The sequence below is a fragment of the Thermobia domestica genome, chromosome 10 (genome assembly GCF_964235325.1).
Source record: "Thermobia domestica chromosome 10, izTheDome1.hap1.1, whole genome shotgun sequence".
Taxonomy (NCBI): Eukaryota; Metazoa; Arthropoda; class Insecta; order Zygentoma; family Lepismatidae; genus Thermobia; species Thermobia domestica.
In genome coordinates, this window is record NC_137463.1 from 203,536,792 (window position 1) to 203,558,717 (window position 21,926).

The 21,926-nt window shown below is 37.2% G+C and overlaps 1 protein-coding gene across 2 annotated transcripts in view; it reads right to left on the reverse strand.

The window, feature by feature from the left end:
* The window catches only part of LOC145662937 (tudor domain-containing protein 1-like), a 125,397-nt gene that overhangs the window by 42,165 nt on the left and 61,306 nt on the right, over positions 1 to 21,926 (reverse strand). For both annotated transcript variants that reach the window (XM_081728964.1, XM_081728965.1), the window contains one exon: positions 9,586 to 9,732. In XM_081728964.1, coding sequence (XP_081585090.1) covers positions 9,586 to 9,732 — 147 coding nt within the window. The remainder of the gene's footprint in view (positions 1 to 9,585; positions 9,733 to 21,926) is intronic.

Below are 21,926 nucleotides of genomic sequence, written 5' to 3' on the forward strand. Positions count from 1 at the left end.
AACGGTGGAATGAATAAAGTGGGAGGAAATGGGAGAACCCCAAAAACCCACGAACAGGGCGTTTGTCCACCACAAAGACCACTTGGCGCGAGCTAGAATCGAACCAGGGACTCCACGCACCAGAGGTGAACGCTCTACCACTAAGCCACCATGCCCCCCACTAGTTTATTACAAATTTCAAATGTACATATAAAACGAAAACGTGCAATACCGCATTTGTTATGCAGGGATGCAAACTAAGAACATTAAGGTATTACAAACAACCAAATTTTTGGAGTGTTCTAGAACAGTAATAACGCTAGTGAGACGGAAAGAGTAATACTCATCCAAAGCATCTTAGAGTCGAACATATGGTTATTATATCACGCATTTCAAACAAGCAGAAACACAGTCACAATGAATTGAATATTTGACATTACAAAAATTCGAGAACTTGTAAGGAAAGTATATCTAATTCCGAAGGTAGTTTTCAATAGACATACAGATCATAATGCCGTTTACAGCAATTTGAGATCTCAAACTATTCCTTATGTATATTTAAACACTTAGCGTAACGGCCCATTTAGAACCTAGACCTGCTCCAGCGCCATCCGCTAGCGACGTAGGGGCGAGTAAGTGGTCAGCCCGCTACGACGCTCTGTCCCTAACAGACGCATCAGCAGCTTTCTAGACTTAGTAGCCGTCACGTCTTGTTTTCACGTGACTCCCCAGTTTTCCTCACAACGCTGAGTAGACGCCGAAAATTGGGAAGTACTGGCCAGGAATCGAATCCGGGACCACGCGAACATGAGTACAACGCTCTAACCATTAGACTCCGGTGTACCCTATATAAATTTGACATATGGAATGGAATAGTTATGGGAAGTTTTAAATACAAATTTTGATTTACTTTGCTTCTATAACATTATAACAACAGTTTATGGTAGGTAAAATTGCAGTAAGTTCTCGGAATTACATAATTTTAAGCAGTATTGCAAACTTTAGCATTCTTTACCATACCTTCAGAAATCCACCTGCTGTAAACGTTATTACAATCTTCATATCTATTGAAAATCATCTATGTAATAGAACGAGGTACTTATCTAAGCAGTTTTTCGAAATAAAGGCTTTTTGAAGAAAAATAAGTCAAATTTTCAATTGCTTGTAAGTTTGTTCCTATTCACTCAAAATCCATCATATCATGATCATAGTATTAATCACTAGAGTACTTTGGATGTGCACTGCCCCGTCCATCTCAACTGCGTTATTACTGCTGTAGAGGATACCAAAATTAGGACTTCTGTAAAACTGGAGTGTCTTTAGTTTGCAATAATAAAAAACAGATGTGATATTGAAAGTTTCTGTTTGGCATGTAGGTTTGAAATATGTAATAACCTGATGTAGTACCAATTAAAAAATATATAACTTGTCAAACAATGTAACCATTTCGATATTCGCATGGTACAAAATTTCAGCGTTTTGTCTATTATTTTAAAAATTACAAGGGCGTATCATGATAAAGGGTTTACCCTCGATATAGTATATATATATCGAAGTAGAAGAAGACAGCCTAGACTAAGATGGGCGGATGATGTAAAAGGAGACTTAAAGACTATGAACGTGAAAGGAAGACGAAATACGAGGAGGAATAGAAAGGAATGGAGGCAGATTGCTGAAGAGATCAAAGTTTACGGAGAGCTGTAAAGCTAGTGCATCCTGCTGCCCCCATCCCCTTCGGGAGTACGGGGAGTAGCTTTAAAATTTTAAATGAGAATCCTCATTTCTAATTGCACATTTGGATTCTCCAAGAAAAGTGACAGTGATTTGACCCAGAATTGAAAGGAGTGCCTTCACGGATGGCGCTTGAATCAATACACAGAAAAGAGGGGTTCCAGAACGTTATGAAAATGGGAATTGTCAGTCCCGTACTCTATGGACATAAGATTAACGTACTGGAGTGCAGAGTCAGAGGTCCTGAGTTCGATTCCCGCGCAGAATAACATACCCAAATAATGAATTCATTCATTTTAACCTCGTTAAAAAATTACGTATTTGTCCATAATTTATAACTTGCAAGAAAATACAAGTTACGACAAAAATGGTTTGTTTTTGTTGTAAATAACCTTATAAACTCTAACCCTAATAACCCTATTACTAAGAACCACTTCATAATGCTAGTTTGCAAAACAATTATCGAAATATGTATTGTATAAACTTGAATAAAGTACTAATTGAAATTAAAACGTATGGAATTATTATTTAGGGAAATAACGAAAGAAAAAGGATTGCCTTGAGCGGGGGATGGAACTCAGGACAATCTGACTCCGCAGTCCAGTACGCTAACCGTATGGCCACAGAGTACGGGACAAACAATTCCCATTTTCATAATGTTTTGGTACTACTCCTTTTTTGTTTGTCGATTCAAGCACCATCTATGAAGGCACTGTTTTCAATTCTGAATTAAATCACTGTTCCTTTTTCTGGACAGTCCAAATGTGCAATAAGAAATGGGGATTCTCATTTAAAATTTTAAAGCTACCCGCCGTACTCCCGAAGGGGATGGGGATAGCAGGTTGCACTAGCACTACAGCTCTCCGTGGGCTTTGATCTCTTCAAATTTTTAAAGTTAACCCCTTAACCCGAAAGGGGCGGGGATAGGAAGTTGCGTTTGGTATCATTAGATAGATCTTTCAAAACTATGTAACACTTTTTTTGTTTTGTTTTGCTGATCTGCTTATTTTGCGGATACTGGATCGTTCCTGAACTATTTCCACACCCTATCTCTCTCTCTCTTTCTTTCTTTCTTTCTCTCTCTCTCTCTCTCTCTCTCTCTCTATATATATATATATATATATATATATATATATATATATATATATTATATATTATATATATATATATATATATATATATATATATTATATATATATATATATTATATATATAGGGGGAAGAAAGAAAGAGATACTAAAACTGAGGGAAAGATGTGGCTCTTCTATCCCAGTAGCCCGCACCTACTACTGATTGGCAGAATTGAATTGAAAAAAAAGAAGAAATGAAATCTTTAAGTTTTACGTCCCACTATTATGCCAAAGGAGACGGTGATGATGAGAGATGAGTGAAAATGGTGGAATGAAGAAAGTGGGAGGAATCGGGAGAACCCCGAGAAAACCCATGAGCATGGTGTTTGTCCATCACAAAGTCCACACGGCGCGAACTGGAATCGAACCAGGGACCCCAAGCACCGGAGGTGAACGCTCTACCACTGAGTCACCGCGCCCTCTCAGAGTTGAATTGAATTTGAATTTAGAGTCCCTTTCAGCAACAACACTATATGAGACTTGGGCCTACTGATTAACGCAGAATTCGAACCACGTGAGCTCCTGTGCCAGGCAAAGAGACTAGAATACCTGCAAATTCTCAGATTATATATATATATATATATATATATATATATATATATATATATATATATATATAGTACATTTAGAAAATCTGTGAAATAACCAAATTTGAAAAGGCCTTAACGGTTGGCAAAAACACGTCACTAAAATACCATGCACGTGGCGTTTCTGCTCAGGGGAGTTAATGGAAGACGTCTTAGCTTCAAGACAAAGGCAGCCGGCTGTGAAGCGTCTGGCCGCGCCGACTTTACAGAATTTTTTTCATTATTCTTCTTTTTGTATGTTGCTTAAAACAGTCTGAGAAATGGGATCTCTTATTAATAAGATGGTCTCGATTCTTCATAAATTGCATATGCTCAAACTACATAAGACAAAACAGAACAGTGTTTATTTTTTAATAATTATTTCTTTCAAAACATTATGACAATCAGTTTATCCCAGTAAAATATTATTACAATAAAACATGTATAATTGAACTGAACTATACGTTTTAATACCTAACTACAGTTTGCATACTACAGTTCCTAATAAACCGCATTTCGCCACAGGTGTATATATATAATAAAATAAATAATTGTCAAATGTCAGTAGTTAAGTTTTAACTACTTGTTTCTACACCAATAACACTTGTTTCGCGAAAATTTGGAATTTATCAAGTATATTCCTTTTGAGATATTTCAAGTTGAACACAGTCGGTTTTCGAAAAATTGCAATGTTTGAAGACTTATAACAAAAAAAGGTGAAACTCTCAGGTATCAATCTCTTTTTTAGGATGTAGTATACTACCAAGTCTATATCTAGGAAAGAAATTAACGGCGAGTGCCTTTTTTTTAATTTTTAATTTAAAAAATTACAATTTGCGTTTTTCAAACTTTAACTTTCAACATTGTTTCAAGTATTTGTAGTGTAGTTTGCTGACATGTGCACTGGACCTACATTGATATACACTTAATATTCTTTTAAGTGATTGTTGTTTGAAATCAATATCTTCAAAAATAACGGAACTACAATGTTTCCCGCAAACCTGCGTGAAGTGCAAAATCGGTTTACATGCCTACACAAACTGGTCACTCAAAACATCTAAAAACTGAAGGAATGCTTGCTGTTTACTATCTAAACCTAGAATAACTTTGTGTACAAAAATCAAAAATAATACATTTTGTACATAACGATCATTGATTGATTTGATATGGATTTACCCACAGGCATGGTATTCTGCAACTATGTCAGACAATGAGACTACAGTGCAAAACATGAGTTTTCAAATATTAGATGTTTTTATGCAATGACAGAAGGTTTAGGTATTGAATCCTCGTCAGTTTACGCAATTTGACATGAAGGGCTGAATTTAAAAAGAGGGGTTTGAGACGAATTTGCAATCAATTGTTGGATTTCCGAACATCAGAGAATGTCAAAATCAATCGTGAAACCTCAGACACGCTAAACCGAAGTAGACGCAAAAAATAATTCGAGAATTATTACTTGGATCTGGCCTATATACTATTTTGTAGCTGCCCATCTTGCCAGGAAAGTCATGGGATCGGTCAAGATGACCAAACAACTGTGAAGAAAAAAAAAAAGAAATATAGTAAGCAATGAAAAACTCAAGTATGTTGCGTTCTTCCGTAGTTCAAGCTGGTCGCACCTATTGGGCTACAAGATGAGAACTGCTACCAGCTACAAACAATGTTAACCAAAGTTCTTGCTCCCCTGAAAATTCTAGGTTTACTCTTCGATCATAATAAAGACTGTTTTCCCCGATATTCACTTGATTTAGCAATGTCTGACTTTTTTCCCCTCTTAAAAAGCATTTAAGAGAATAGTTTACTATTCAGAAGACGAACTTAGAACTACAATAATGCAATTTTTAAAATAGCATTCCTCGATAAGGTTGGAGCTATAAATACGTTTTCGATTTTTAAAAAGACGTATTAATATACGAGTGCCAGGCCCATATCCAGGGGGGTCTAGTCCTCTAAATTTTCACTGCCCCCCTAAAATTTTCACGGTAGGCTTGCAAATGAACTATAATATGGTTGGATCGAGCCCAGCCCCCCCCCCAAAAAAAAAACTTCTACCGGACCCCATTTTTAGACCCCATACCTATCATTTTTAGACAGTCTCCCTGACGTTTAATGCAAATATTCCAACGCTTCGAAAGTGTATGGATACCACGTTTTAAAAAGTCTTTTAAATATAAGAACAATAGAAGTATTACTGAATAGGAACAATCTCACTCTTCATTAACTGCAGATATTTGATTTTGAAAAGAATAATACCGACACAAATGAATTTAGGACAGAATGGCAGGAGAACAAAATGGCAGGAAATAAAGGCAGGAGGACAAAATGGCAGGAGGACGAAATGGCAGAAGGACAGAATGGCAGGAAGTTAATTTGGCAAAAATTATAACTCCTAGGGCTCGTATTTTTAGGTTTCACCTATTGTGTTTGTTAGTAGATAACGGTTCTCGATTTATTCATTTCTACCTCAAATGTCCAAAGCATATAAATACAGCTAAATTGAACCAAGAGCGTAAAAGAGGGTAAATATCAGTTATCCATGTCTTAACTTTTTTCTTAAATTTATTTCTTTTTAATCATCTTCCAATTGGTTTTATAATAATTCTAAGTAGTACAACTTTAATTTATGACGAAAGAATTTTCCCGTGGACTCCCTCTGAATTTCTCTCAGGGTCTAGCTATCATGTGACAAAGAATTAAATCTACTAACTGCTTTCACACAAAATATAATTTTGAAACTTGGGAGCCTAGTGGTATCTTTGTGTCTGTAGTATGTAATAATAATGATACGTTATGCTCTTGAACATCTTAATGGTATTTGTCGTTTGACTTCAGAAGACTGAGTTTAGCCTGCAAGTACAAGTTGCCTATAGTTAAAACATATCAGATGTACGATCTTGTTTAATAAAACCTGCCCCTCCCGCTCCTCTATCTGAAAAGCCCTATATTCACATATATTCACATATGAAATTCAAAGACAAAGGCAATCGTCTTTACCCAGTCATATTTTTATTTCAAGAATAAGTATTTGGTCTAGGAATTAATTCGTGCGGGTGGACAAGAGATGGCGCAACGAACGGAGCGTCCCACAGTTCCGTGTATCCACACATGTGTTGCAAACCCCTGTCATCGCGTATCGTTCGTAGTATAGGGCAGTGGATTAAAGCGTCAACAACACCAGTTTGTAGTTAAGTGAACATGGCGCAATTTGTGCCTGATAAAGTGTTTTTGCGGGGTGTCCTGCTGCATTACTTTAACATGCAGAAAAGTGCGACTGAAAGTCATCGTATTTTGGTGGAAGTGTATGGTGACCATGCTCTAGCTGAGCGAACGTGTCAGAAGTGGTTTGCACGGTTTAGAAGTGGTGATTTCGGCTTGGCAGACCAAGAGCGAGCTGGACAGCCAAAAAAATTTCAAGACGAAGAATTGACAGCATTGCTCGAGCAGGATTCGTGTCAAACGCAGGAACAACTTGCAGCAGCATTAGGCGTTGATCAAACAACAGTCTCCAAACGCTTGAAACCCATGGGAATGATTCAAAAGATGTCACATTGGGTTCCACATGAATTGAAAGACAGAGACGTTGAAAGACGAAAAACCATTTGCGAATTGCTGCTTCAACGACAGAGCAGAAAGGGGTTTCTGCATCGAATTATTACGGGTGATGAGAAGTGGATCCATTACGAGAACCCTAAACGAAAAAAGGAATGGGTGAAACCAGGTGAACCAGGTCCATCACAATCAAAACGAGATATTCACTGTGCAAAGGTTATGCTGTGCATATGGTGGGATATGAAAGGTGTGGTGTACTATGAGCTGCTGCAACCGGGTGAAACTATGAATGGAGAACGTTATCGACGACAATTAATGCGTTTGAAGCAAGCTCTGGCCAAAACACGACCAGAATGGGAGAACAGACATGATAAACTTATTGTTCAACATGATAACGCTCGCCCACATGTCGCAAAACCGGTCAAAACCTATTTAGAAAATGTCGGATGGGAAGTTTTACCCCACCCGCCGTATTCACCAGACGTTGCTCCTTCGGACTACTACTTGTTCGATTGCATGAACAACGATTTGATTGGACAGCGGTTTACTTCTTCAGAAGATATCGAAACATGGGTCTCTGACTGGATCGCTTCCAAGGATGAGGACTTCTTTCGCCACGGAATCCGTACATTGCCTGACAGATGGGCGAAAGTGGTGGCTAGCGATGGACAATATTTTTCTTAAGGTATTTATGTATTTTTTGTTTGTACTACAGCTTCAATGTGTGCGTACCAACCGCACGAATTAATTCCTAGACCAAATATTAAAATGTGCTACGCATGGTTGCAAGAGGCTTTTTTTTTTTTTTTTTGTTAATAGTGAACTTAGGTACCTAATATTGGAACTAATTTTCTTCATGAATTGATGTAAGACGCGGCCGCGTGATTTTCGACCAATTATTTCATCACTGGTATCTATGAGCAATGAGAGAACAACATTGAAAGACAAACTTCGTTCTTCTCAAACTTGATACTTTGAAAAACTTATGAAAGTAGTTTCGTTATCCAAATACATATTCAATCAAATCAGTTTCAGAAGTAGCATTAATCTTATAATAACGTAATGGCTGTAAGAGTTAACCTGAAAATGTATTTTGTATGTTTTAAGTTTTTCGTAATTCAGAGATTTTTTTCCTGAATTTTACTGGAGTTATGAGGAACCTTAAATTATCAGGCACCCCACTTTAATCGCTCTCCCTTCACTCCCAATGCGATATTCGGTATATTTACAGCTTAGTGCAGCTTAAAGGAACCATGATCGTGCATATTTGATTTCTAACTTGCTTGCTTATAGCGTTGCCCTCAAGACGAGATGAGAATTCGGGTTTTCTCGTCTCGGTCGTAAATGTTTGTAAAAATCCTGTCTCGAATCAAAATTTTCTCGCCTCGTTTTGTAAATTTATGTACAAAATGTGTCCTGATTTCCGTCTTAGATTCATGTAGAATTTATCAGAATTCTTCCAGGTTACGACGAGTCCACGAAAGATTGATATAACGACATTTAAATCATATTTATTAATGAAGTAAATTGTGTAATGACTTGCGTATCTTTAAACGTTGATAAATGCTCTTTCTTGTGTTCATACTATTACCTTATCAAATTGCATATGACATATATACAATTAATCATATGACATACTGTATATACAATTAATCATATCCTATTATTTGAAAACGGGAGATCCTATGTCTACCGAAAGTTCTGGTGTTTCTTGGGTGTACTCTACAATTTGCTTCCTCCGATGATTTTTGTCCCGAGCTTCCCTTGAATTTGTCCCTATGCATATTTTATAGACTTAAAAATATTAGAGACAGTCACCATAAAATAATGAGTACACATCCCTACATATCCTCTCGTCAAAAACTTCGGAACGAGTCGAATCGACCAATTTTAATTCGTTTTCTTTGCCACAGAAAGTATCTGATTCTTTGTACAATACCGAGGTTAGTTTATTCGCAAGTTAATATGGAGGATGTATGTATTTTTCCTTTTTTTTTTTTTAAAAAAAAAAAAAAAAGCTTATTACTTAAAATGTTTTGCAAATAACTTCAATAACTTTTGAAATTGTTTGTCTTCACTTGAGCATATACAGATCACAGTGAGAAATAAAGATAGAAGCTGCTTCCTTCTAGTAATTCCCGAAAAGATCTTAAATAATATATATATATAAAAAAAAACAACTAAAACTAATTTCTTTCAATTAAGACATTACTGGTATGAATAGAAAGCTTGCAATAGTAAGGTGTTTGTAGATGACTGTCAATTAGAATTGAAATATTATTAGCAGTTCGAATTTTGGAACATAATGAATAAATCGAAAATTTATGTTGAAATCTTCATTTATCAAGCAAGAAACAAAATAGTTTAAAACCCGAGAATTCAAATTATACTTTCTGCCTTTATGTTTTCCTGCCATTTCGTCCGCCTGTCATTTTGTCCCCTGCCATTTCGTCCTCCTGCCATTATTTCCTACCATTATGTCCCCTGCCATTTTGTCCTCCTGCCATTCTGTCCGTTCCCCACACAAATACATCTTTCTCTCTCTCACTCTCACACATACTCACTCACTCACTCTCACACACAAAAACTACTCAACCGAATAAAAGCACAATACTGACAATACTTACAGGAACAAGGCCATGTACTTTACATCTATGACACTGGATTGGATACTCAGTCATGTACACGTTCTTCCTCAGCTCACTAGTTTCACATACTTCAACATTACCATAATCAACGAAGACAACTTTCACTTTCTCTTTACTAGGAAATACCTACAGAATAGAAGAATACATGGTTACAAAGAGATGAAGAAAAATTAATGTTAACTATTTGGCATCGGATTAATGTCACCAGCTAACAAACTGAAGGACATTAGGTTAAGTTAAAAGTGGTTACGATGCATTGACCTAAATCAACAAACCTTGAATCCTCTTTGTCTCATTATTAATGTTCGCATTTGTATGTAATTATATATTTTTTCCTTCATATGTAGGTTCGTCAAATCCTTAAATGTTTGTGATTCACACCTGTAGGGTGCTTCAACTCAAGTTTCATATTACAAATTTTTACATATTTTGACCAATATTACATATTTCTATGGTTTCTACATATTTTTTTTTACATAAAACTGTCTCAAAATTTTGGGTTTACTGAAATTTTAATTAAAAAAAAATAAATAAACTCTCCAACTGTGCAAGGCTTGCATCTAGATTCAATTTTGTCATGTCTATCTTTTCATTTCTTTACCGAAAGAATTATCTTTTTTTTTCGGTCAAACCATGTTTCGCAGAAATTTCGCCGATAACAAAAGAAATATAAGAAACAAGTAAAAATCCTCCCTCCGGCGTACATTAGCAGCGCCCTTTATTCTCAACTCTGGAGGAAGACAGATCACGTGCCTGACAGGCGACTGGCCAGGAAATTCCTAAAATGAAGTCTATTTGATTGTTATCGGAGGTCGGACGGGGGAAAAAAATGAAAGCAAATCCTACAATTTAAGTTAAAACTGTGTGCTAGTGTGCTTCCAGGAATTTACTTCAAGAGTTCGTTCCAAGAAACTGACGACAATGGCAATATCATAGCAGGTAACCTAAGCTTTCAAAGAACTTCGCTTGTTCAACTGAATGACAGGAGGACAGTACTCTTGTATTGCAGTTGCAAAAAGCACGTGTTCTGTATTGACCGTCGAAGTTAAAAATGGCTCCGGTTACCTCAACTTTATCCGCGAAATTGCGGTCTTGGTAAACTATCGATGATGCATTTACTACGGACGGTAAAGTGTTGTTGTGCCAAGTGCGTGATAAAAAAAATTGGATGTTCAATGAAATCTCAGTTAGAACATGTACGAAGTGCACTCCATGCAAGAAATAAAAATTTGTGACCTAAAAAAAAAAAAAAAAAAAAAAGTACTCTTGACACAAATGCATCAAGATACTTCAGTGAGTGAGTTTTCAAAGACTTGTGCCAAGCAATGATAGCAGCAAACATTCCTTGGAACAAAGTTCAAGTGCCAAAATACCGTGCTTTTCTGGAGAAGTACTGCGGGCGTCGAATTCCTGACGAATCCACTCTTCGAAAGTGTTATCTCGAAATTTGTTATAGGGGTACCATTAGGGCAGAAATAGGTAGTTCATATATTTGGATTTCTGTGGACGAAACAACAGACGTTTTGGGACGTTATGTAGCAAATTTAGTGATTGGAAAGTTAAGTGAAGATGCTGCATCTAAATCCTATGTTATTGCGAGTAAATTGCTGGAACGCACGAATTATTCCAGGATTGCTCGCTTTGTAAACGATGGTCTTAACGGAATGATCTACCTTTTCTCGGCACAAAAAATTTATATTGGACCTTATGGGAAGAATATGGCTACCGAATTTTCTCATTTTCTAAGGAACTAGGTATCTCTAATGGGAAAGAAAAATTTTGCGGCATTCTACAGAAGTTTATTAACGGGTCGAAATACTTAAATTGTATATTTGTCTACTAGTTTAGCAGAAATAAATTATTAAAAAATAAATAAATTAGTTTCTTTTTATACAAATTATAATATGTCTAACTTTGGAACCAATTATGGTAGAAAGATCAACTTTTTTTGTTTTATTCCTTGAGAAGAAACGACTCTAATAGTTTTAATCGCAACCATATCTGATACGCCAATTAAAAATAGTATTTTAACATAAGTGTTCAAATCACTTTGTCAAAGTTTGACGAGGGTAAGTCACGCCCCACTCTAAGCTTGGCCGCGGAAAGGGCGGGGGTTGGTGAAATGGAGGGGGAAGGGGGTGGATGTCTGAATGAAACAGGTTCTCGAACCAGTTCCTGAGATTACCTGTCAGCTGCTAAAAACTGTTAGCTTTATAGAGTTTGTCTCCCTCAATGGTTCCATACTAAGAGAGTGGACGATGTGGTGTGAAGTATCCTCTTTTCCCCGTTACCTCTAGAAGTTCATCAAGATGCCTTCTAGAGTGCGCGGGAAGAACAGTATATATCAGAAAACGCTGTTATTTTGGGAATTTTTTTTCCCTTCCGGACAAATATTATAGCATACAGTAGTGGCGAAGGGAAGGGGGCAGAGGGGTACCCCTACAGGATTCCGACAATGTAAAGTCCTGGCCCCCATATATAGGTGTCCGTAAAAAAAATGTCCCCTAAGTTTTTTTTTTTTTTTTTATAATGTCTTGGGAATATATTTCAAATTTGAGGTGTTTTCCTGGTAGCCGTCATTTTCCAATATGGCCGCCGCCCTACGCAAATCTCTCTCTCTCTCTCTCTCTCTCTCTCTATATATATATATATATATATATATATATATATATATATATATATATATATAAAGAGAGAGATCGTGAATCAAGGCACTTAGAAAGATAATTTTGGTGTCAAAGTATAGGTTTCTGAGGCCGATGAATTTAAATATGGCATTGTTTATTGCCACTTAGAAACCTTACAACCTGGCAACACTGTTGTCTAACGATTAACTATACAAAGTTACAAATGCCTATATGCACGCATTACTCTAGGATGTAGCGTACTTCCTCAGGACTAAACGAAACCTACTTTTTCTGGTAGCTTTCATCACGACAAGACATATTTTACATGGTAACATGAGAGAACATTTGTCTGAATCCAATATGGCAGCCAATATGATGGCTAATTACTAGGCAACCAAGTAATGGACTAATTCAAATGCCTGTCAGTCCTACTTGGCCTAGAGCCTAGGGAATGGGAGAAAGGGGCACGATACGGTCTCATTGAAGAAGCGTCTTCTGAGGGGGCGAGAGAAATTTAAAATACTCCATCTTTTAATGAAAAACACGGTTTTGCCTCCTTGTCCGCAGACAACACTGCACACCAAACGCTCTATAAGACGTTCTCTAAATAGCCCTGTTAGATCCAACCTGTATTGTGTGTAAACCGTGTATTTTCACGGGGAAACAGCGGAGCAAAAGCCCTGTTTTTTGTGATATTTCTGGTTTCTCGTGCTTACTTCGCTAAGACTAAGCACTGTAAGCCAATCTCTAATTATCCTATAGCAGTATTAATTTCAGATCATTTCCTCCGGAGGCATCACGCACAGAGGGGGAAAGCGACTAAAAATTGCGTGCTCCACAGAAATTTCTGCGAAGATCTCAAGCACCCGAGGGTGAAATATTCTTCAATCTTAGTTCAGCTGGTTTTGTTTAAAAAATATAGGACGGCTTTTCCCTGCATGAAATATATATAAAACAATACATTTCGTCTTAAGTTGCTTTTAGTATTTAAATTTGTATATTGCGTATAATTCATTTCAAGATTGGGCCGTGGTGACGGATGCGCATTTAGTGTAAAAGGTTCTAGATTTGAAACGGGACCCCACTACACCACATGAGATTTCTGACGTACAAATACCGTATGCATTGCTTTTCTCGGGGCTTTCCTGTTTCTCTCTAGCCGATTCACATCTTCCTTCATTTACGTACGGCTGTCTCAGCTGTTCAAGCATTTCACTTCATTGGGGGACTTGCATTAAGCAGGATAAAGTGTAGTAGATATTCCTTTTTATTTTCATAATTTGTTTAAATATTGTATACTCATACGCGTGTTAATATTACGTTTTCATAAATATGTAACACATGTAATATTACATATTCTTATATAATATTACATATTTCTTACATTTTTAAGCGATTTTTGTTACATATTTATGTACATATTTAGGGGGTTGATATTACATAAAAACCGGACTCTACTCATTATACAAAGATATATATATATATTGCACAGTGGTTCTTCTCCAACTTAACAGCTGGTGGTTAATTATTCTTTTGAAAACTGTCAATAATTTACTGGAATGTTTTAATACTAAATACAGCCACAAGGGCATTATTGCACTACAATATCACACACAACAGATAACTTACACGAAAATATTAAGATACATAGCTTCATAAACAATACACATAAGATACTAGCATACATGGGCGCCCGAAGGGGGAAAAAGAGGGTCCGGCACCCCTGGTTCACGAAAATGTATACATAATATAGCAATCATGGAGATCCCCCCCCCAAGAAAATTTTTTTCGGGCGCCCCTGCTGGCACATATTGAGATATTCTCCGTTACCATTTACAAATAGCATAATAATAAACATATATATAGACTTATAATAAACAATTATTTATTAATTGTCTGAAACTTTTATTTAAGTACTCCATTGCTTTCACCGGAAAGTATGTGCTGCTGCCATATTTTAATACTCCAAATTGTTGAAATTAAATGAAATCTTCACTTTGACGTACTGTAGCCGTGGCCTGTAGACTACCGGAGATGAATGATAATGAAATATATAGGAAAGAAACAGTACAACTTCGAATAAACATACACAAAGTTATTCGTCACAAATGTGCATGCCCTAAAATCAAACTAGAGACCCTTTGTATCAGAAGCAAACTCCGCCACTTACCCGCCTATCCCCCCCCCCTTTGAAATTGTTATATATAAATTTATTGCAAAGATCAATTTGGGAACATTTTGGTCTTCATATGACCAATGCACAATTTATTTCCTTCGCGGATTAACTGTTCATTTCTTTACTGAATTTTACCGTTCCTTTTCAGCACCGATGCTATATGAAACGTGGACCTACAGATTGAGGAGAATCCGAATTTTTTTTTTTTTTTAATATTCTCCCATCGGAAATCGATCCCAGGTACTACATGCATCAAAGGTACATGCGCTAGTCACTAGAACAGCCAGGAGGATATGGATTAACTAGTCCTGAACCATAGTTACAGATTTTTTCTTTTTTGTATGCACGAGGTGTTCAAATGAAAAGGTACGAAACGAGATTGTGGGTATAATCGAAGTCTTCATTCAAAAGTAATCACCAGAGGCCTGAGCACAACTATCCCACTATTTCACGAGCCGAAGGATTCTCTATTCCCAGAATTCCTGTGACTGTGACTGTGACAGCAGCCAGCCCTCCATTGTGTTCTTCAGTTCGTCGTTCGAGTTGAAACGCTTTCCTTTGAGATGATTTATTTTAGCGGACCAACCAGATCGAACTCGCAGGGTGACATGTCCGGGCTGCAGGGTGGATGCTCACGCTGCTTCCACTTGAACTTGTCCAGTGCACTTTGTGTGACATGGGAGAACGTTATCGTGGAGCAGAATCACTCCCTCCGTGAGTAGCCCAGACCGTTTGCTCTTGATGGACTTCCGTAGGCTACGGAGTGTCTCACAGCACACGTCACTGTTAATGTGTTTTTCCGTGCTCGAGGAATTCGATGAGTATCGGACCTCGAGAAACATGGTGAACATCACCTTGCCTGCTGAGGGCATAGCTTTGATTTTTTTATTTTTTTAAATTTTTTTTAGGGGAAGTAATCACGTATGCTTACACTGCATGTTGTATTGCTTTGTCTCTGGTTCGAAGTTATAGCACCAGCTCTCGTCATCGGCGACGATCCGCTCCAGGAATGCGGGTTCTTCATGATACCGGAACAGGTGTTGCAGTAGTAGTTCGTACTGCGGTTCGCAACGCATCTTCGTACGTAGTTCCTTTTGCAGTTCGCTAAGCATCTTCGAAACCCAAGGAGCGCAAACCTTTCGGTAACCCAACTTGTGCACAACTGTCTACATGTTTCAAACGCTGGCCTTCACAATCACTGCCAACATTCCATTGTGAGACGCCGATTACTTCTCATTAGGTCGTTCACCTTGTCGATGAGTTCGGTCGTAATTACCGTGTTTGCCTGGCCTGTCTCAGGTCATCACTCAAACTCTCTTCCCGGCTTTCACGAAAACGAGCACTTCACTTTCTCATTGACTGTTGGACACACAGTCTCCCCCGTATATGACCACCATCCGGCGATGAATATCGGCCAGTTTAACCCCTTCCCCAGTCAGCAATCTGATAACTCGCTGTTCCTCAATCGTCGAATTTTTCAATGTGAACGCAATGTTTGCCTTACACGCACTGCCGCTTTTAGCTAACATCCTATGTAGGAAAGCTAATAGAATTCGATATATCTTGTGAAGAAATTTCTTCTTCACAGGAAAGATGGAAGGAGAGATAGGAAGAAGAATAGCACAACTGATCGTTGATTTGAAAAATAGGAGAAAATATTGGAAGTTAAAAGAGAAAACTGAAGTTTGAGAAACGTAGACGAAACATTTCCAGATATAATAATAATAATAATAATAAACTTCATTAATTCCAGGACCTGCCAATGGGCAGAATACTTAAGTTCAACGGTTATACCCTATAGGCTAAAGAACACGGATAATTATTAAATAAATGGTGATATAAGACTGTAGAAGGAAAAGGAATAATCTCAAGAAAACCCACGAACACAATATTTTTCTCCACAAACTCGATAGACCGGTAATCAAAACAGAGACTCGTCGCAAATGAAATAAGCACCCTCCCACTGAACCACTGTGCCCCCACCCAAAAAATTACATTTATATTATAATTATACTTCGTGCTATTATAATGTTTGAGAGAAAGAGTTGGTCATATTTTGTGTCCTTGGCAAACAGAGTTATTCTTGTACCAATAGTTGAGACTCATGTTTCGTGGGATGTAGTGGGTTTGTTGTGTTTAAGCAAGTGTTCCGTTCTGTGAAGTTTGGAGAACTGCAATGATACATAAGTACACAACAGAACAAAGTATAATATTGTTTTAATTGAGACAGAAACGTGATAAAGATACACCGAAGAGCGCAAAGAAATATTTTCGCACTTAGTTTCCTGATGCACCTTTGTTTGCTGAACAACAGCTGTGTAAACTGAATATGAAATTAGAAACAATGGGAACTACTGCAGATAGACCACTGTCTGAATAGACAATAACTGTTAGTACGAAAGAAAAGTGACAGAGGTCACGGAAGCATTTGTGAGAAGTTTTCGTAAATAGACAAGAAATGAGAAACTCAACTGAAAATACATTGTCGAAGTGTGCAGAAAATGTCACATGACTGCTGCACTTGAACTTGAATTTTTGGGTGGGTAAACTGACTTCTGCGCCATCCTATATACATATACTTCAAAATTTACGTCTCTTCTCAGTATTGAAGCTAGAGCATATAGGAGGAAAAGTATAGACCAACAAGGTGCAAAAATGCTTCCTTTCGGAGTTATAGGCTGCAGAAAACACGAAAAAAATTTGAAGTTTAAAGGTCCATAGTTCCAAAACTATGGAACCTACCGTAGTCGGGTCAAGGCTTTATTTAGAACTAGTATGCACCATAACCAAATATCCATGTTTCAGAATCCTGCGGTACTTCCGTAACAATTTTTATAGAGGTAATTGGTGAGTACTTTAAATTATATGCCCATGGTCAAACTGCCTCTATAAAAATGGTTTCGTGAATACCTTAGGATTCTGAAACATGTATATTTGGATAGCGCACATATTAGTTCCTAAGTGAAATATTGACCGGAATACAATAGGTCCCATAGTTTTGGAGCTATGGACCTTTAAACTTCCATTTTTTTCATGTTTTCGGCAGCCTATAACTTAGAAAGGAAGCATTTGTGTACCCAGGTTGGTCTATACTTTTCGTCTTATCTTGCTATCAGGAATTACCTCTCAAACGTTGTCGGTGTTGTTTTAAAACACCCTATATATATCAAAGTCGGATCATGCACACACAAACTACTTCAACTGATTCACTGGCTAGTTATCTATTATAATGGCCAACAGTCTATTGCTCTATCCTAGTCCTAGTAGTGAATAACGACGACTGCAAGAATAAACTATCCTCATACTTGCGGAGTCCAATCTGCAAAATCTAATTTCCCAATGCCTTAATGCCGCCGAAATTCACCATGAATAATGATAAATGTATGGACCTTATCGTCATAAATGTAGCGTCAAAATAATACCTGCAGTATTCAACTTTACCATCGGCAAATAAACAAACAAACAAACAGAAACCTATTAAACTCAGTCAGAACGTTAAATCATTTTTATTATTTTCTGGGACCAACGATAGTATGTCCCACATACTGAACCTCCAAGTAGGGCTATTCCGATAATCGAGTAATCAACAACAATTTGATAAAATTTCAAAACCGTTTCGTCGATCAAGAATTTTAATTTATCGAACTTTCGTGACTCGAAATATTCGAGGCATTCGAAGTATTCGAGACATTCGAAATGTTAGAAACATTAGATGAGTGTAGGACACTCGAACTGTTCGTGAATCTCGGATTGTTTGAAAGCAGCAAATACTGAAAGATATCAGTATGATCGCAATTTATCTACTCGTTCAAATATCTTAAAAAGTTCGGGATTATCTGTGTGTTTGGAAGAAACAATGCAATCGAGGTTATCATAGTGTACAAAATATGTATTACATAGGCCTTTATGCAAGTTGTTCATTTTAGAAGTTGCCTCTCTTGAAATGAAGTGAAAGAAAAGTTTCTTTCCACAGGTCTTTAAGACCAATGTTTATGTACAAGGCTTAAATAATCTATCAGGAAAGGAAGAGAGAGGGGAAGAGAAAACACGCATTATCCGAATAGGATTGGAATCCAAGACACCACTAGTCTACAAACCGTCACTTTACCGATTACGCCAACAGGAAGACAAGCAGAAAGAGGAGAATTTTGCATCTGGTTTCGAGGGTTTAAATTAAAGCTCTGGATAGAGACAACTTCTGATATAGGTGAGGCTGAAGGAAGTTCCATAAGGCAGAAGACTTATAGAACTTCGGTTTTGAAAATTTATTATCCGGCACTCGAAACCCTTCGAGTATCAGTGAAATAAATCTTGAGAATCTTCGGTGCGAATCTCCTTATTATAGATCGCACTGTCTGTCTGTATGTGACGTCTAACGATAACTTTCGAACAGATTGTCCGATTTTGATGGACCTTACTTTAAAATGTTCCCCTTTGCTTTCGTCACATACCTATTGGTTTTGGTTGCATTACGACACAGGGAACTCCCTTGAATCCGAACATTTGTTCCTACTTTGAGCGTATTTGTGATGTTACTACTATTGTTAATATTACTGTTTTCTCGCTGTTAATATTATTGCTACTTTATTACTACCACGACTATAATCTTTTACTGTCATTTTCGTACCTGACGCTTAATACGTTTCAGTAGTATATTTTACTCTTTTCCTTTCTTCTTTGTGGACTCATGGTCTATGTAGGCTATGTGAAGTAGGAAGATATTACACCAAATTATTAATAAGTTTTGGAATAGTTTAAAGTTACACAACCAATTAAATTCTAACCAGAATCAAAAAAGGTGAATACTGGGATGGTAAATTTCATAGATTACCAAAGATCTCTTTGCACCAAATACTTGCTGCATGTGAGTGAAAAACAAGGTAGGCCCATCCTTCCGCTAGTGTTCGCATTTTCTTTTTTGCCACCACCTTGTTCCTGCCTTTTCTTCTTTCCTCCCATTTTGAAATGTCTACGATCATGTGCTGCAGTAATACGTAACGATTAGAAATCGGGACTAGAGATTGCCCTTCTATTTTTAGTGCGCCTTTCTATGCCCAAAATTTCCTGTTTTGCCAACATCTTGAAATGCCTAAGACCACGTGCCGCAGTAATCGGACCCATTCTTCCGATGAGAAAGTCGCAGAAGAATCCACATTTTTGCCGTTTGCGAACATTCCTTTTGACACGCGCCCCATGAAATTATAGGCCCATGACCTGTACGTGACTAACGTCAGAATTCATGCAAAGAATCACTTGATTCGGTTCACGAGTTTAGACTATTATCGCGATTATACTTCACCTTCCCGTTAACTCAATTTCCTTTTGGCTACCATCTTAAAATGAAATGGTACGACTGACATCTTTTGCCGTCCCGGTTCTGTTGCCTGTGGCACTAACTTAGAGTGTGTGGAAAAGCGCATCGCTCTAACTGGTGCCTTTCGCATGATACAGACACACACACACGGCGTGAGCCGTTACATTAGCCTGTCCTTTCTTATAGGGCGGGCTAAAAAGGACACACAAAATAAGTCAGAATGGACGGTTCGACGGCTATAAAGTTTAAATCTGAACCATCCTATTTTTTGGAAAGCCATATTTACATACAGCATTCACCCTCTCTCCTATGGGGCAATATTGATAAATTCTAAACCTTTCAAATTACAGGTAAAATATCAAGCATTAATGAACACTTTTTTCCTCCATACCTGACATATTATTAATTTCCACATTATTACCGGCACTTAAGATTTCATACCGACCTTACTAGCACACTCTGAACCTAGGGGGTCTTTCACTCGAATGTCAGTTAAGCATGTATATTTTTCTTGGCCTCCATAGCCTCACGCATCAGAGGCGGGCGTAAAACCACTTCAAAAAAACAAATCATGGTTGACAAATTTTGGTGACATTCGAAAACTGTTGAATACTCGACGAATGAATTTTCGTAATGGTTCGGCAATAACCAAAATGTCAATAATACTGAAAGTTTGGATAATGCTCAAAATTTCGATAACAACCTAAGTTTCGAGAATATCAGAAATTCTGTTAATAAATACTTATTCGAAGTTTCGAGTGTTCCCGAAATTTCTGCAATAATCAAATACCCGACCTTTCAATACCCGAAACTTCGATAATATTCGAACATTCGATAATACTCGAACTTCTGATAATACCCGAAACTTCGATAATATTCGAACTTTCGATAATACCCGAAACTTCGATAATACTCTAACTTCCAATAATATTCGAAATTTCGATAATACCCGCAACTTCGATAATTTCAAATACTCGAACGGTTTCGAGTAACCGATGACAACTCAATAAATTTTCACTCTCGAAGTTCGATAGGTCCTCAGCCTTATCGAACACCCCTACCTCCAAGCAGTGGATATTTAAACACAAGTTAGCACAGCATAACAAATGTTTAAAAACAAACATAACATAGTAGATCAAAGCAAGTAAGTATACTTTTTTAACTATTTACTCTAATACTATCATTATATTTAGGTGTCCTAAAACGCATATTTGCTAATGGATGCTATAGAATACATATTTGTAAATAAAAATAGTACTAACCTTGTACCCATACAGAAAGTAAATCTTACAAATACAAGGTCAGTACAAGAGTCAGACCAAATTACTCGTATTTTAATTTACGAAGTTTTGAACAAAATTTTACTTCGTCCTCTCTAACGTGAATTCTGATTGCAAACATGTATTTCATTTTACACACTCAAAACACCTACTCTGTTCTACTCCTTTAACAGTTAAGAGAGGAAACTGTCTCAGTTCTGACACCACTGAATTCAACTCCAGGGAAGAATAAGGGACGTTACACTAAATAAGAATGAACACATAAATAATTATTCGATGGAGCTAAATTTTTATGTACAAATGTTAATACAAAACCTTTCATCTTTGCAAATAATATCGAAACAACGGAGAACTCAAGTTAATGGTTTTGGTTTCGAAAGTAAAGTTTTCATGACAACAAATAACAAAAATCCAAAAGAATAAATTGGAATTGGAAAACTTATGTAATATGAACTCCACAATAGATATTCATCACTGAATATATGGGAAATAACTAAATCAAGACTGACATGGGCAGAACACTTGACTAGAATGGGAAATGTGCGTGGGATTTAAAGTGTGTTAGTTGGAGAAGCCTCTGGAAGAAAGCTGTGTGTAGTTGGAGATGAAGATGGGGAAATTTGTAAGTTAGATTTCTGAGAAATGAGTAGTAATGATCTTGTATTGGTTTGGCACATAGTGACATATTCGGTAAGGCGTCTACTTGCCAACTGAGCGGCTCAGGTTTGATCCCTGGTGGAGAATGGGGAATTTTTATTGTTCTATCATCGTTGCAATAGGCTCTCAGGTTCACCCAGCCACTTTAAATGACATAAAAATGTCTAGTTTTGCTTCCTGTAGTATTCCCATTTAGGTTCAAAGATTAATGAAAATAAATGACTATGAAAGAATTGGTGGAATGAGAATGTAGGAGGAAAACGGGA